Genomic DNA, 18,668 nt, shown 5'->3' with positions numbered 1-18,668 from the left:
TACATTGAAAGTCTGGACGGATCCGTACGAGGCTATTTTCACACTTAGCTGTTATATGCTAAAATAATGCAGACGGATCCGTTCTGAACGGAGCCTCCGTCTGCATTATTATGATCGGATCCGTTCAGAACGGATCCGATCGAACGCTAGTGTGAAAGTAGCCTTAGGCTTCTTCAAGACTTGCCAAAGAGCAGGCCATCCCGTCACAGAACAGCCTGCTGGAGCCCTCTGGATCTGGCATGGCTGGATGTTACAGCAATGCCCGCTGGCCCCATTATCTGCTGTGAGCATTGTTTTTTTGTCTGTCCGAATCCTGGCACATTTGCCAGGTAGCAGCCGGATCTCCGCTGGATCCCATTATAGTCAATGGGGCCAGCCTTAAGCTGTATGTTGCTCTGTGTGGTACCTTCTGTACATTGCTCAAGAAGCAATTCCACAATATCAGGAAGTGTTCAGAAAATACCACTACCATACCTCCCAACTTTTCAGACGATCAAGGAGGAACACTTTGACTAGGACTAGACGACAACACTGGTGGCTAGTGATGAGCAAGCACCAAAGTATTCGGGTGTTCAGTCCAAACATATTGCTATATTCATGTGCTCGGCCAAGCACCCAAGTATAATGGAAGTCAATGGAAGACAACCAGGCAACCCCTGCTCGGAAAAGAAGAGGGTGTCTGGTTCATAAAAAAAAGGTTAGAAGTTGATGGATACCCCATCAAACTGGTTTGGAAACAGCATTATAGGTATAGCTTGATGCATCTTAGACTCTTATTATGTACGACATACAATATAACCACACAAAGGCTATATGCCAAAAGCCAGGTATGTGCCCAATCTGTCCATGAGACAGATAACAGCCAGCATACCTTACAATGGCAGCCTTGTGCACTATGAGATATTCCAAACCACCTCTCATCTGACTGAGAACCAGTCTACCTCAAAGTTATTATGGATCTGTCGGATGGCTTGGGTGGACCTGCGCACCTAGATCAATATCATTAGGGCGACAAAGTTTACCGATTGTCCTAACATAATATTCAATAACCTTTCTATACAGTTTTGTCATGTAAAAACTAATTTGCATAAGCATGGGCTTATGGGAAAGACATGCAAAGGAGCAGAATCTGCCTTGTTTTTCAGCTGTCATAAGACTATGAAAACCAATAGATGGCGCTATGGAGTTATGAACAGCGCCCTATATTGGTTTTGTAGTCTTCCGACAAGCTTATTAGTGTAGCCTTTTGCATGGAGAATTTGCGATTAGAATATTCGCAATCTATACTAGGATGATATCTGACACTGGGAAAGCTGGGTAATCACTTGCGATCTACACTGAGTTATTACCCAGCTTTTCCAGTGTCAGATATTATCACTGACTTGCTACATAATATTCGCTATATTGCTATATATTTGTTTTTTAGAATATTAAGAATATTCTAAAAAACAAATATAGAGCAATATAGCGAATATGATCTCAGCATTCATGAGTCATGAACAGCGCCCTCTATTAGTTGTATAGTGTTATGACAAGACTATTCGCTGAGATCATATTAGCTATATTGCCCTATATTTGTTTTTTAGAATATTCATAATATAGCAGAGGGTGCCTGGGGTTCTCCCATTGACTTCCATTATATTAAATAGTATTTGAGCACCCAAATTATTCGGCTGAGCACTCTGATCTGCCAAGCATAGCGATGCTCGAGCCAAACAGGTATTTGGCCGAGCATGCTCGCTCATCACTACTGACGGCGCAACAGATGTGGCGGCCAGAATCGCTGAGTAGCGGTGATCCCATAGAAATTAATGGGATCTTCATGGCAGTCGCAAGAAACCCAGGTTGCCAAGAAGCCCTAGCCTTATGGTTCATTGTGTGAAAGTCCATGTCACAATGCGCTTCTCTATACCAGAGTTGCCGTGTAGGCTGGCCGCATGCACCCTTGCATACTGGATGCAGGCCGATATCCTGTGCAGGCTTGTTGCTAGGGGCTGAGTGCTGTCTGCGGTATCCATGTTGAAACTTGTGTGTGTTTTTGCTCCCCGATTGTGTCTGCGGGTTCACGGGTTGGTTGTGCTCTGGCGCACTGGCTGCGGGTGTCTCCGTGTATGCCAGGGGCAACGGCCTGTGCTGCAGTCTCTGTTATGGTCTGTAATGGACTTTGGTTCTGTTGGGGTTAACTCCCCTGTTCTGTGGCTGAGTGGGGCTTCTCAGGTGCCTCTTATGCAGCTTTAAGTTCCCGTGAGCTGTGGGGCTTGGGGTCAGTTCTGTTTAGTCTTAGTCAGTTTGTCCTGTTCTGTTCTAGGTGTAGCTACTTGCTGCTGATCCAAGGGGTTTTACCATGTGCCCATTTGTATGGTTCCGTCTAGTTTTACATTGTTGTATTCTGCATCTTTTTTATGCCACATCCTGTTCTGTCTGCCCCTGCCTGTATTCTGTTATGTTATGTTCCTGGTCTGTTCCCTGTTCGCCTAGCAGTGCTTAACTGCTTCCGATGTATCTTGTCTCATGTCTGTCCTGTTGTGTCTCTGGCTTCTGTCCCTGTTCTGTTCATGTCAGTTTCTGTCCATGTCTGTATCTGCTGGTTTTATGTCCACCTTCGGAAGAGGGTGCCTGGCTTCCCCGGAGGGGGAAATCGCTATCCGTGTGCAGCTCTGCTTGGGGCCGCCTAGCTGCTATTGCTTGCGATGCAGGTAACTGCTTCTGCCTTTGCTATGCCTTGCCTGTCTGTGGTATCTGGATCGCTTTCTGACTCTGCTGGTACCATTGTTGGTATCTTCTGGACCAGCTGCCACTGACTCTGTTCACGTTCTGGAGTCGCCCCTGGCAATTACCGTGGCTCAAGTCTATCCTCACCACTAGAGGCGCTAGTGAGGACCTAGTGTTGCTTAGTTACGCCCATCTAGAGTATTTCCAGTCAGTGGCACCCGCTGGTTCGTTACAGTCCATTTTTCCTGTATATTTATAAGCTTTAATAGTTTTCTTAGCACATAATAGCACAAAAATTATCTGAATATTATAGTTTCTAAAATCCAAATTGTTTCAATTAAATAAAATAATATACAAGGCAGGGTCTACTATACAGAGAGGAACCAAACATTTTCTTGATCAACATTGCAAAAGTAACAATGCAAATCTATACCTCAGATAAAAAAGAGGGACATTGAAGGAGAAAAGAGAGACAGAGAGACTTGGGTCCAAAAGAGGAACACTTGGGAGGTCTGCACCACAAGTGACTGAACAGAAAGTAATATAATGAATGAGTTATCAGTACCAGACCAACTGTGGTGACCCCATTTAGAAGGGATAATTGATGCGTACTAACTTACAGACCCCTAAAGTAGACCCTGGTGAAAGCCCTTACAGAAGCCATAATTGTGGTGGTTATCTAGCTTTCTCAAAATTAGCTTGCTGAATAGTATTCTTCACAACAAAAAGATAATGGGTAAAAAAAAATAATACCGATGGTGATACTTTACTATTTTCTTCCAAAAAAAAAAAGTTTTTTTCCTGTGAAATGTACAGTGGACGAAGATTTGATTACTGTGGTTATTTTCTGTCAAAGGCTAGACCAAAATGCATTTAAACATATTTTCGATTATAAGATTTGTGAAAGTATACCAAACAAAATTGTTATAGAAATGTTACCCCCTCAGTTCTGCTCAAGAAGGAAAAATCTGTCAGAAGACATTGAAAGTAGTTGTAAAGAAGAGATTATAAACAGCCTTAATGGGGGAGATTTATCAAAACCGATGCAATGTAAAACTGGCTGAGATGTCCATAGCAGCCAATCCGATTTAATTATAGTTCCTTTAGAAAATGAAAGGTGGAATCTGATTGGTTGCTCTGGGCAACTCAGACAGTTTTCCTTTACATCATTTTTGTTAAATCCACCCCCCACCCCCCAAAAAATAAAAATGTCTCACTAGAAAAATAAAAATACAGAGATTAATATAATAATAAGAAATGTGAAGTATTTTACATAAAACTATTTAAGGACACTAGGTGGCGCTAAACTCAATTCAATAATAAAATATACACAATTAAGCCTATATATGTTTATGCACTTTAACATTTAGTTTTGCCATTAATAGCTCAGTTGCTATGAAATGCTGATCATTATAAAACTAAATGTATATGTAAGAAAACAAAAAGACAAAAAAAAAATCACATAAATCCAGAGGCAGACAGAATTCTACTTCCTTTGTTTTATTAAAAGATGAAAGTTAAAAGTGATCATGTCTGCTAAAGCCGCATAGTATCTGACATTATTACAGAAACTGCTTTGCCAAATGTAAAGGAACTTGGTTGCCCCCTTACCCCTTGTTAAATTTTGACTTCTTAGGCTTAGTGCCCTTCCTGCTTATTTAACCAGTTCCGTACCGGGTCATTTACCCCATACCGCCCACCCCCTTTCACCTGGCACATTTTTAAAGGCCATAGTTCCTTTTCTGCTTGGTTATATAAACAGTTTTGTATGTCTTTTTGCCTGCAACACAGGTGGCTTTATTTTAGTATCTTTTGTTCACTAGGACCCAGCAGTTTGTGCAGACACATGGCGCCAGCAATCACATGATTTTTAGGACCAGAGCAGAAAATGGTGGCATTGCTGCTCCCGTTTCTGTACGGAACACTCAAAGAATGCTTATTCAGCGCTGTGTATAAAGCAATGAAGAACGAAGAGATGGTAAAAAACTGTCAGCAGGCTGCCCGCTCCCACAACTGTATGATTAGTGGGCATCTGCCATCTCTGCAAAAACGTCCTTGGAGAGATAAGCATGGACCCCCTGTGCGGTTCAGAGGAGGTTCATTATTTTACAAATATACTTTTTAATTAACCTTTGTTTAAACCATATGACACTTTTAATGGAGTTGTCTGGTTTACAATAGCCAATATATACTCAATCAGGGAAGACAGAGTCAACAGAGGAGCGCTCCCATGATCAGAATAATGATTTCTAGTCCGAAAAAGAGCGGTTACAAAGACCGACTCTTGATGCGGGGGACCAGACCTATCCAGCATTACACAGAGACCTACTGATTTGCCATGTGATGGAGCTGCAGGGAGATTGAACACTTACTGTCTGGTTTTCCCACAGAGTACATCTGATTGTTGGGGGTTCCATAAAGGGGGGATTCTTTGTGATCAGGTTATTGTTTAGGGAACCTTGTAACAAGTCGGGATTGTTCAAAACAGAGAGTCCCTCTAAATCATAATTAAATTAGAGTTAATAGACTACAACTTTCAAAAGCCTCTGTTGCAGGAGCGGTAGAAGATAGCTGGGAACAGTTCCAAACATAAAATCATTTGACAGTGGTTTACTGTTGTCTGCCAAAGCAGGTTTTTATAACTAAGTGTCAAAGGTGCCATAGACCTTGTTCAAATAAAAGTCATTAGAACGATTGTTTATTTCCCAGGGGACTTGATAAATTACTGTGTGTCCCTAGTTGGCAGTTCTTTAGCTTTAGAACTTGATACACATATATAGTGTTTGATATTATACCAAGAACTTGACTGAAAATTGAAATTAAAGTCCCCACAGTCCATTTGGTGCACTCTTCAAATGCCACTGTGGCCCTCGTAAGGGGGAGAATTGCTTTATGTGGCAAAAGTTGGCACATTGGCATTGACTGGAGCAATTTTCAAGGAACTTAATGAATTTCTAAGGACACTGATTTATAAACAATTTTTTGCAGCCCTAGCTCCATACGATGGTTGAACTTTATGGGCTTTTGCCAATTTAAAGGATAACTGTCATATATTTTTTTTATTTGCTAGTTTATTAGAGCTAGGCATGTATACCTGAGTTAGTCTGTCAAGGATGGCCCAAAGATCTGTAATTACCTTATAATAACAGCTTTCATTAATGTCTCCTGTCCCTTTCCACCGCTCCCTTAAAAGACCGTTGCTATAGCTCATCTGTCTCCGGCTAGGAAGACAGAGGGGAGGTCCTTCACATTGCAGGCCTACATTAGGGTTCAGAGTGAGGAGGCGTGTCTCAGTAATCCAATCTGATTGGCTGGCAGGAAGCTGCTGGCTACAGCAAGTTTGTATGTGACCTGAGGGAATGCAGTTTTGGCCTCAGAGAACTGGCAGAAGAGCCATCTTGAGAAGATCCTCATAATGTAGGATTCAAAACAGCCGTAACTAAGGGGAAAACTGAGGAAAACAGTGGTAAGTGAAGAAACTAAAGATTGCTTTATGCATAATGCTGCTGCAGCAGTAACATATGCTAAATATATATATATATAATTATTTTATGAAAATATGACAGTTATCCTTTAAGACAATACTTTGCCAAAGTACTGGTCAACCTGGTACTTTATGTGGACTTCATATGTGACCCTTATCTCAATCAAGTCACAAATAACATCAGTCAGGGCCACAACAATGGACCAGGCCTTAAACACACATACATATAGCAGTAATGTACACAACTGTATATGTAGCCAGAATAAGACTGAACCCAAGCACAGGAAAAAAAATATATCGGTTTTTGCTTCTCCCAAGATTGTGTTTTGTTTTTGACAACTTTATCAAATACCCTTATAACAGTGGCCGCCACAGTGCCCCCATGCGCTTAGCATTAGTTATTGTAGGAGCATCAGGTACTTATGCACCTGGCCAGCGCTAACACATGTTTTCTCTTGAATACAACTGTATTGTCATCCTCAGGACAATGATAGTTTCGTACTTCGGCAGGGTGGCAGTATTTTGCCCTGCACTGTGGCAATTAGTTCTGCTGGGGGGGTATTCTGTTCTCCCTGCCCAAATGTGTTACCCCTCCTCCTTTCAGTCTGGACCCACCTACAACATGGGACGACTTTTAGGATTTTGTTTCCAGGGCCACTTTAAGTTCCAAGTCTGCCCCTGGCTCCTATAATGGTGGCAGCCACAGCACCATGATAGTGGTGACAACTACTTGCTCCTTTCTAGCTGTACAAGGGCGTACAATGCTTGTTCTCTGTTCGGGTAAGGGCCCTTTGTGTGCAGGACAGCAGAAGGCAGCTGTAACATATAAGGTTACTTTTCCACGAGCACATCCTAGACATATGCAACACAGGAGGCCGCCCAGCTGAATGTCACTGAAATATTATTATGAAAGACTACACAAAAACTGATGATCTGAACAAGTACAACCTGTCCAGATGTTTAATCTGCTAGTTTACTGTCATCAGATGACACTATCGGACACAGCATCGTACATATAGTGCTCGTCACAAGTGTATCTCTTGATATCTCTGCTATCTAATCAGATGATGGTGTAACTGAATATCTTATCACACTTCTCCAGGATGCGTGATGTGGTCAGTTAGAGAATTTTGACATTTCGGTTGCTCTGAGACAAATTCTAGTCTAGACATGTGGATCATGAAGACAGTAGTATGTTAGAACCACACTGCTATGACAGATACATCTGCTGAGGTGCAGATGAAGATCTACTTCCTTGTGAGTGCACTCTTGGAACAGATTGTGAATTCCTGGAGCTTCCTGGATGACAAACATTGTATGAGAGATGCGCAGCCATTCTCAGCATCTTCTCACCCAGACACTTGCTTTTACCAAATGCACCTTCCTGACACGGTTTACATCACGTCCGTCCTGTTTATACTGCTCGTTTGGATTGTTATGAATCAGAAAAGACACAATTTCCTTCCTTTCTTAAACTAACGGCCCCAGATCTGCCAGCAGAGCCCTCAATGTGTACATTGTGGTTAGATAATGAGGAGGTGGACTTTCAGTTAGCTGCAGGGAAGAAGACACCTGTCTGAATGAGTGTAGACAGCAAAGCTGTCACAGAGGCATAATCGTATAAACGGTATACCGAGGAGGAAAGGAATAAACATATCACTAATGAAAAATACTCATCACTACAACATAATACATGTAAATTATCAATTCTTGAATACACATAACTGTTGTATATACATGGCATATGGAAGACTCAATTTACCTGAATTTGGTAGTCCTCACCAATGCCCTCCAACTTCTTCTTGCATTCATATATGGCTGACTTGATATCATGCATTTCTGAACACAAGGAAATAGCATGGTCCACCTATATGTAAAAATTAAAATTGTCACCATGTCCTGGTTACCTGCATGTCCAAAATTAAGCGGAATATAGACAGTGTGATGAATCTGGGAATCCCATTAACTACAAGAAGGTATGGCCAAACCAGTTCTTGCCTGCATGTGTTTTCATACATAGGTTGGCATGGTTTCCTTGCATCGTTGGGGTTCTTCTCAGATTTCCTGTCCAGAACAACTGCCGGTACAGCAAGTTGATTGGTGTTCACTTAGCTAAATTTACATGAATCAATCATTGACAACTTACGACAATGACAAACATTTGTGGTGCGCTTTTCTCACAAAGGGAATCAAAGAGCATGGATAGATGTATGGTTGGGGTGACTCCATGGAAAGTCAATGGCTGGCATATAGGTGCTTGACCCCAACACACAACATACACTAGGGTCAATTTTGTAGGAAGCCAGTTTGCCTACATGCATATTTTTTGAAGTGTGGGAGGAAACTGGAGTACCCGGAGGAAACCCACACAAACATTGGGGGAGGACATACAAAATCCATGCAGATGTTGTTCTAAGTTAGAATTGAACCTAGAACCCCAGCACTGCAATGCACCAGTGTGTTGTGCTGCCAACAAATGAAAATTTTTATACCAAAAAGATGCAATTAGACAACAAATATTTGTCACTAATCACCGGGCATGTTTACCCATGGCAATGATCAGGAATGACCCATGTAAGGGGCCTTAAGAGTAAGTCTCCTGTGAGTTCAGGTTTCCTTGTATATCCCAAAAACATACTGTTGTTGGGTTTGTCCAAAGGAAAAAAACAAAAATGCATAATAAATAAAATAAAAAATTATAAAATTATATATGAGCTAATCAATTCTGAACGAGCCTGAAGTTTTGGAACATTCAAGATGAATCTCATATTGATAGAATTGACTTGCTCATCTCTAGTATGTATATATATATATATATATATATATATATATATATATATATATATATATAAAGCACACACACACACACATACATAAAGTCACACAGGTAACACCATGCCCATGACATGCACAACTAAAGCATACAATGTATGGGTTACCCTCTTCCACAGAAAGTACCATTATTTGATTAAATACCTAACACAGATTATTTATTTTACAAGTGATCCAGCAGGAAATTATTTTCCCTAAAGAAACCAGAGATTAATCTGTAGGGATTAAATTGCAGAAAATTGTGCAAAGCAGGACAGTTTTTAAAGGAGGATTTATCTCAAGAGAATCCACTGCAGAGATTAATCTGCTTGTCGTGTTCAGCCCTTAATTACATACATACAGTTGGCCACACATTATCTAGGAGAACAATACTTTATATGGGAAAGGAAGAATGTGATGAAATCCATTATAAATATCAGATTATTGCTTGCTTTCTTTCATTAGAAATCTGCTAACTAACCCCAATCGTGAAGAAGGCAAAATACCAAATGAAGCCAATTTAATGGCTTCTGAAAGTGTCAGGCGTGTGCCAGAGACACATGCCGAGCTGTATGTTTCTCATGTTAAGAGTCGGTTGAATGCAAATTACCATTTTGTTGGGTGTGATCATCATGATGCATGTGATTGCAGTGCGTACACGCACCATACACACACTCTGCAATCGCACGCACCATACACGCACTCTGCAATCGCACGCACCACACACGCACTCTGCAATCGCACGCACCACACACGCACTCTGCAATCGCACGCACCACACACGCACTCTGCAATCGCACGCACCACACACGCACTCTGCAATCGCACGCACCACACACGCACTCTGCAATCACACGCACCACACACGCACTCTGCAATCACACGCACCACACACGCACTCTGCAATCACACGCACCACACACGCACTCTGCAATCACACGCACTCTGCAATCACACGCACTCTGCAATCACACGCACTCTGCAATCACACGCACCATACACGCACTCTGCAATCACACGCACCATACACGCACTCTGCAATCACACGCACCATACACGCACTCTGCAATCACACGCACTCTGCAATCACACGCACCACACACGCACTCTGCAATCACACGCACCACACACGCACTCTGCAATCACACGCACCACACACGCACTCTGCAATCACACGCACCACACACGCACTCTGCAATCACACGCACTCTGCAATCACACGCACTCTGCAATCACACGCACCATACACGCACTCTGCAATCACACGCACCATACACGCACTCTGCAATCACACGCACCATACACGCACTCTGCAATCACACGCACCATACACGCACTCTGCAATCACACGCACTCTGCAATCACACGCACCATACACGCACTCTGCAATCACACGTACCATACACGCACTCTGCAATCACACGCACTCTGCAATCTCACGCACCATACACGCACTCTGCAATCACACGTACCATACACGCACTCTGCAATCACACGCACCATACACGCACTCTGCAATCACACGCACCATACACGCACTCTGCAATCACACGCACCATACACGCACTCTGCAATCACACGTACCATACACGCACTCTGCAATCACACGTACCATACACGCACTCTGCAATCACACGCACCATACACGCACTCTGCAATCACACGTACCATACACGCACTCTGCAATCACACGCACTCTGCAATCACACGCACCATACACGCACTCTGCAATCACACGTACCATACACGCACTCTGCAATCACACGCACTCTGCAATCACACGTACCATACACGCACTCTGCAATCACACGTACCATACACGCACTCTGCAATCACACGTACCATACACGCACTCTGCAATCACACGCACCATACACGCACTCTGCAATCACACGCACCATACACGCACTCTGCAATCACACGTACCATACACGCACTCTGCAATCACACGTACCATACACGCACTCTGCAATCACACGCACCATACACGCACTCTGCAATCACACGTACCATACACGCACTCTGCAATCACACGCACTCTGCAATCACACGCACCATACACGCACTCTGCAATCACACGTACCATACACGCACTCTGCAATCACACGTACCATACACGCACTCTGCAATCACACGTACCATACACGCACTCTGCAATCACACGTACCATACATGCACTCTGCAATCACACGTACCATACACGCACTCTGCAATCACACGTACCATACACGCACTCTGCAATCACACGTACCATACACGCACTCTGCAATCACACGTACCATACACGCACTCTGCAATCACACGTACCATACACGCACTCTGCAATCACACGTACCATACACGCACTCTGCAATCACACGTACCATACACGCACTCTGCAATCACACGTACCATACACGCACTCTGCAATCACACGTACCATACACGCACTCTGCAATCACACGCACCATACACGCACTCTGCAATCACACGCACCATACACGCACTCTGCAATCACACGCACCATACACGCACTCTGCAATCACACGCACCATACACGCACTCTGCAATCACACGCACCATACACGCACTCTGCAATCACACGCACCATACACGCACTCTGCAATCACACGCACCATACACGCACTCTGCAATCACACGTACCATACACGCACTCTGCAATCACACGTACCATACACGCACTGCAATCGCATGTATCACACACAATGCAGTAATTTTATCACCCACTCAATACATCCACATGTATAACACACACCAACACAATGCAATCACACACAGTGCAACATCATGTAATTGCAAGTATCACACATAATGCAGCTCAGTACAATCACACACACAACAATACGATAAATCAATAATCAACACTATCCGATCAAAGTATCACACACAATGCATCTCAGTGCAATCACCTGTATCATACAGACACAGAGTAATATAATGTAATCGCAAGTATCACACACACAATACTTACAGTAAATCATCAATGCAACCCAATGCAATCACAACTACCAAACACAAAAAAAATACATCTCAGTGCAATCACATGTATCATACATACACAATATATTCATACGTAAAACACATATTATGCAACCCAATCATCACACTTATCATATACAATGCATTCATAAATGTACAAAACACAGTGGGTGACACTTATCAAAACTGGCGCTAAGGAAAACTGGCTTAGGCGCCCACAGTAACCAGTTAGATTGATCATTTCCTTATCCATAAGAGCTCTGAAAAATGAAAGGTGAAATCTGATCGGTTGCTATGAGAAACTAAGCCAGTTTTCCTTAGAACCAGTTTTGATAAATTCCCCCCTAATCTAGAAGTTCAATTGGTTGTTTTTGACTTTTGGAGAAATGCATCATGAAGACACCCATCCACCATGAATCTCATTGTGTAGTAGGATGCCGCCTCTTCTGGGCCATATCAATAGTTACCTCTTCAACTATTTGTTCTCCATTTGGTACCATATTGATGAAGTTTTGTATCACCTGAAAACGTTCTTTTGGCAAGTCCTTGGTGCTCTGGTTGATCCTGGAATGCAAATAGTTTGTATTCAGAGAATTTGTATAAAATTAGGTTAGAACTCAAGTGGCTTTAAAGTGCCGTGTACAATTATTACACGCCCATTCCAGGTCAAGGTGCAGCTCTTAATGTAAAGACTTTGGAGGGAATTTATCATTGTAGGCGTCTTTGTGGTTAGTCTTTAGATTGGAGTTGCTATACGTACCTGCACCAAATGTATGAAAATGGCACAGTAATAAATTTGGCACAAGTGCAATGTAGTTGCGCCTAAGGGCTCATGCACAAGACCGTATGTATTTTGCTGTCCGCAAAAAAAAAACAGATCCGCAAAAAATACGGATGATGTCCGTGTGCATTCCGTATTTTACGGAAAGGCTGGCCCCTAATAGAACAGTACTATCTTTGTCCATAATGCTGACAATAATGCACACAGAGTAACTTCAGTTTTTATTTTTGCGGACCCATTGAAATGAATGGTTCTGCATATGGTCCTAAAAATAAAAAAAATAAAAACGGAACGGACACAGAAAGAAAATACGTTAGTTTGCATGAGCCCTAATTCAGTAAAAGTACGTCTGGGAAATGTCTGGTGCGGTGTTGCGGCTTTTTCGCAACTTCTTAAAAAGTTTAAAATAATACTAAAAAGTGATCTACGCCCGCACATCTCACTCCACATCTGAAAGTGGCGCAGGCAGCCAAATGTCTCCAAATTTTGCTCAACAGAGGCTGTGTGCCATGAATTGTGCCATTTTTATGCCAAAAATTGCCGGAAATATTTGATAAATGTCCCCCTATACCTTCAACACATTGATCCAAAAATTTTAAGAAAAACTCCAAGACCACCCCTTCACTTGTTCTCAGTACCTCATCTTCCTGTCCACCTCCTCCTCTTCAACATCACATACTTTTTCTGAACTCTGCCTGTGTCATTAGCCTCTGTGAAATCTTGCACAAGCAACCTGCCTGCGTAGCGACTTCTCTGCAGTGGGCATGGATTCACTGTAGGTAGAGAGTATGTGCCGAGCCCTGTGACGCGAGTCCGATGCCCACACTAGGGAAGTTTCTGTGCTTGCAAGAGATTACACCAAGGCAAGCGCTAACAAAAGCACACAGACTTCCCTGCTGTGGGCATCAGAGTCACACACAGGGCTCAATGCATGCACACTACCTATAGCGAGTCCATGCCCACTGCAGGGAAGTCACTGCGCAGGCAGTGCATATTAGGGATCGACCGATATAGATTTTTTAGGTCAGATACCGATAATTTGTGAACTTTTAGGCCGATAATTTATACCGATATTCTGTGAATTTTCATTTTCAGGAAAAATTCCTGCTGAAAATGAATGTTTATTGTTAATGTGTATTTTTATTTTTTTTTGTAAATCTTTCTTTTTTATTTATACTTAATATTTTGGTGGGTTTTTTTGTTTTGTTTTTTTACTAACTTTTAGCCCCCTTAGGGACTAGAACACTTGTTCTATTCACCCTGATAGAGCTCTATCAGGGTGAATAGGACTTCACACTGTCCCTGCTGCCCTGTGCACACAGCAGCATGGAGCTTACTATGGCAGCCAGGGCTTCAGTAGCGTCCTGGCTGCCATGGTAACCAATCAGAGCCCCACCATTACACTGCTGGGACTCTGATCGGAGGAGGAGGGGATCCTGTGGCCACTGCCACCAATGATCAATACTGCGGGGGGGGGGGCGCACTGCGCCACCAATGTTGTTAGTTAATACTGGGGTGGGGGGGCCGCGGGCGCACTGCGCCACCAATGTTGTTAATACTGGGGTGGGGGTGGGGGTCCGCGGGCACACTGCGCCACCAATGAAAATAAATCTCATTCATTCATATACAGGAGGCAGGAGCTGGCTGCAGAATCACATAGCCGGCTCCCGACCTCTATAAGCGGTAGCTGAGGGGTTAACTACCGTAGATCGCAGCTACTGCTCATAGAGGTCGGGAGCCGGCTATGTGATTCTGCAGCTCCCACCTCCTGTATATGAATGAATGAGAGACTTATCTTCATTGGTGGCGCAGTGGCCATAGCTCCTCCCCTCCTCTTGTTCCCTGTCCTCCCATTGGCTACAGCGGCAGCAGCAGCACAGGGGGAGGAGACACTGCTTCCTTCTCCCCTGTGCTGCAGAGGGAACACGGAGAGCGCTGTCAGCAGCGTGATCTGTGTTCCCGATTTGTTATCGGAATATCGGCAAAATAAATGCCGATACCGATAACAGTTAAAATCTTCAATATCGGCCGATAATATCGGTAAAACCGATAGTCGGTCGATCCCTAGTGCATATGCACAACATTTCACCGTGGCTAACGACGTGGGCAGAGTTCAAAAGAAGTACATGACGGTGCAGAGGTCGGGGCAGACTGAAAGGCGAGGTACTGGGAACACGTGAAGGGGCGGTTTTGGGCTCTGGGTCTTAATAACCCCTATATCTGGCGGTGAATCCGCCGAAGTTATGAAAAGGTGCCGACTTTGCCGGATCCTTCGCAACTTCTAAATGTAAGACAGATTTTTAGCACCCCCTTTTTTTAAGATGGGGCATGAGCAGGAAAAAGTCGCAAATTGCAATGCACAGGACCTTTGCTCTGCAATCTGCGCCAGAAATACGCCTAATTTAGGCGCATTTCTGTTTGATAAATGACCTCCATAGTTTTAATCATGTTAGACAGCACTAAATAGCATTGCCATCGGCTACATTCAGTAAAAGTATGGCTTTAAGACATATGGCTTGTAGAGAAATAATTAGAACAAAGCCAAGTCTTTTTCGCCTGCCAAAGTAGATTGGTACCAAATATTCACATTGTCATAGAAACCAGTTCCTGTCTATTAGTCTTACTATCGGATTTATGTTATCGTCGGGCTCCATAAGAACGTAGAATATTCAGAGTGAATGTAATGGCTTAGGGTACTTTCACACTTGCGTTAAAGTTTTCCGGTTTTGAGTTCCGTCCTCGGGGCTCAATACCGGAAAAAAACTGATCAGTTTTATCCTAATGCATTCTGAATGGAAACCATTCTGTTCAGTATGCATCAGGATGTCTTCAGTTCAGTCCCTCTTACTTTTTTTGGACAGAGAGAACACCGCAGCATGCTGAAGTTTTCTCTCCGGCCAAAAATACAGATCACTTGCCGGAATGCCGGATCCGGCATCAATTTACATTGAAGTGTATTAGTGCCGGATCTGGCATTAAGTGCTCCGGCAAAACGGATCCCGCTTTCCGGTCTGATCATGCCAGACCCTTAAAAATGAAAAAAAAAAAAATTAATACCGGATCCGTTTTTCCGGATGACACCGGAGAGACGGATCCGATATTGCAATGCATTTGTGAATTTGTCAATAGTGCCAGAAACAGTGCCCTCATCAATAGAGCCAGAAACAGTGCCCTCATCAATAGTGCAAGACAGTGCCCTCATCAATAGTGCCAGTGGCAGAGACTATGACACAAGGGGGAGGGATGATGGCACAAGTGGGGTAGAGACGATGGCACAAGGGGGAGTGGAGCTGATTGCACTGGGTGGGGAGAGCTGAAGGCACCAGGGTGCGGGAGAGCTGAAGGTACTGGGGTGGGGGAGAGCTGAAGGCACTGGGGGGGGGAGAGCTGATGGCACTGGGGTGGGGAGAGCTGATGGCACTGGGGTGGGGGAGAGCTGAAGGCACTGGGGTGGGGGAGAGCTGAAGGCACTGGGGTGGGGGAGAGCTGAAGGCACTGGGGTGGGGGAGTGGAGCTGATGGCACTGGGGGAGTGGAGCTGATGGCACTGGGGGAGTGGAGCTGATGGCACTGGGGGAGTGGAGCTGATGGCACTGGGGGAGTGGAGCTGATGGCACTGGGGGAGTGGAGCTGATGGCACTGGGGGAGTGGAGCTGATGGCACTTGGGGAGTGGAGCTGATGGCACTTGGGGAGTGGGAGTGGAGCGGATGGCACTTATTGGGGAGAGCTGAAGGCAGGGCCGGCGTCATAACCCGGCATCCCCGGGCAAGTGCCGGGGCCCAATGCTCCTGGGGGGGCCCACTGAGCTGCTATGAGCACTTCCATCAATACAGATGGGAGCTCTCACTGCTGTCATTTCACTTACGCAGTACCCCCCTGGTGGGCCCTCTGAGCTGCAGAGACTCAGACACGCCCCCTCTACACAGGACACACCCCTCTACACAGGACACACCCCTCTACACAGGACACATGCTGCCTGAGGAGAGAGACCGCAGGGCTGGAGCAGAGAAGTGTGAAGACAGTCTGTGAGTGAGTCTGCACTGTCTGCACTGTTAAGACATTAAGCAGTTTGTCTCCATGATACCTGCCCCCCCCCCCCCACATATCCTGTCCTATCTCATCCTCATGGAGCCCCTGCTGTCTCCTTTCCTCCCTCATGTATCCAGAGCTCCTGTTTCACCCTCCTATCTCCTATTGCTGCCCTGCACAGACCTCCTGCCCCTACGTCTTGTATGAAACCCCCTCAGAGCCCCTTCCGCCTACTTGCTGTGTCCACCCCTCCTGTCCACCCAGGGCCCCTGTCTCACTCCTCTGCCTCTCATTATGGTGGCATCTGAACAGCATTCACCATAAGGACCTTCTAATGTCACAGGGTCATGTGACTGTGCCTCCCACCTCGTACTGTGCCCCTTTATACCCTGCATTGTGCCCTCTTACCACACCCTGTGCAGTGCCCATAGTCATTCCCTGTACTGTGCCCTCTTACACCCTTTTATTCGGTCACTGTATGGTGGTTTTATCATTGTATGGCGGTGTTATCACTATATGGCGGTGGTATCCAATAACTGCATGGCCATAACTGTATCCCCTTCCATGCCCACACCACTTTTTTTTTATACCTGGCATGAGCGGGAAAAGATACAGATTGCGGTGTTAAGGACCTTTGCGCCACAATCTGTGTCAGAAATACGCCTAATATAGACGTATTTCTATATAATAAATGACCCCCTAATTGTATTACTATTTGGGGGTAGGGCTAAAATCTTTATAGTATATAGATTCTAGGGCCCTGTATTTCCCAGTAGAAAATGATCCTTGGGAAGCACAGTCCTCATCCCTGACCACCAGGACCAGTTAGCGCTCTGTCAGTATATCGCGGCCTCCCTCTCCGCCACGCTGCTCCGCTGTGTACTGGTGCTTATTCTGACACTAGGGCTGAGTTCACGTCCCATTTGTGCCATCCATTTAATGCATACAAAAAATGTATGCGTTAACAGATGCCTCAGACTGATGCCGTACAGTGGCGTCCGTTCACCATACAATCTTCAGACTGATACCGTTGCGTCCGTTCACCATACAGTTCCATTGTAAAAAAACATATACGTTAACGTATGCATTTTTTACTTGACTCTGCAGGATACAAAAACGTGGAGTGCTGCACATTTGTATACATCAAACCGGTAGGAAAAACGTGATGTGAACACACATTGGGGGGAGGGGGGCGTACTAAAATTTGCTGTGGGGCCCAGTCAGTTCTAGCTACATCACTGCACATATCCTTCTCTCCTCCAGGCCTGGCTCACTGCTGCAGCGGGCCAGAGGAGAGAAAGAGCGCAGGGAGCTGCGGTTAGTGATGGACAGGACCGCCAGCTCCCCTGCTCTCCAGCAATGATAGGTATGTGAGGGGGCCACTGGGGGGTCATTCATCACACTGTGAGGGCCCCTTACACAGTATAATGACTCCCAGTGCCCCCCATTTAGTATAATGATCCCCATTGACCCTCCATTTAGCATAATGACCACCAGAGCCCCCATTAAATATAATAACCCCTCGTGCCCCCTCCATACAGTATTCCCCCAGTGTGGGGGCTACTGGGGGTCATTATTCTGAATGGGGGCGACTGGGGGTTATTATTCTGAATGCAGGGCCACAGGTGGTCATTATACAGTGGTGGGGGGGGGAATTGGGGGTTCATTATACTGTGTGAAGGGCCACTAGTAGTCATTATACTGTGTGAAGGGCCACTAGTAGTCATTATACTGTATAGGGGCCACTGGGGGTCATTATACCATGTGGGAGCCACAGGGGGACATGTCAATGTAAAAAAATGCCTCATGGGGGCCCACTGGGATTTATCACCCAAGTGCCCACATGAACCTGAAGCCGGCCCTGGCTGAAGG

The 18,668-nt window shown here is 44.8% G+C and overlaps 1 protein-coding gene across 3 annotated transcripts in view; it reads right to left on the bottom strand.

Annotated features, from left to right (window-relative positions):
* Window positions 1–18,668, bottom strand: part of PALD1 (phosphatase domain containing paladin 1) — a 319,104-nt gene that overhangs the window by 144,705 nt on the left and 155,731 nt on the right. For all 3 annotated transcript variants that reach the window (XM_044296577.1, XM_044296578.1, XM_044296579.1), the window contains 2 exons: window positions 12,454–12,550; window positions 7,959–8,063 (listed from right to left, as the gene is read on the bottom strand). In XM_044296577.1, coding sequence (XP_044152512.1) covers window positions 7,959–8,063; window positions 12,454–12,550 — 202 coding nt within the window. The remainder of the gene's footprint in view (window positions 1–7,958; window positions 8,064–12,453; window positions 12,551–18,668) is intronic.

This window comes from Bufo gargarizans, chromosome 6, assembly GCF_014858855.1.
Source record: "Bufo gargarizans isolate SCDJY-AF-19 chromosome 6, ASM1485885v1, whole genome shotgun sequence".
NCBI classification, from domain to species: domain Eukaryota; kingdom Metazoa; phylum Chordata; class Amphibia; order Anura; family Bufonidae; genus Bufo; species Bufo gargarizans.
The sequence above is the reverse complement of the archived record's forward strand: the minus strand, read 5'-3'. Positions and strand labels throughout refer to the sequence as shown.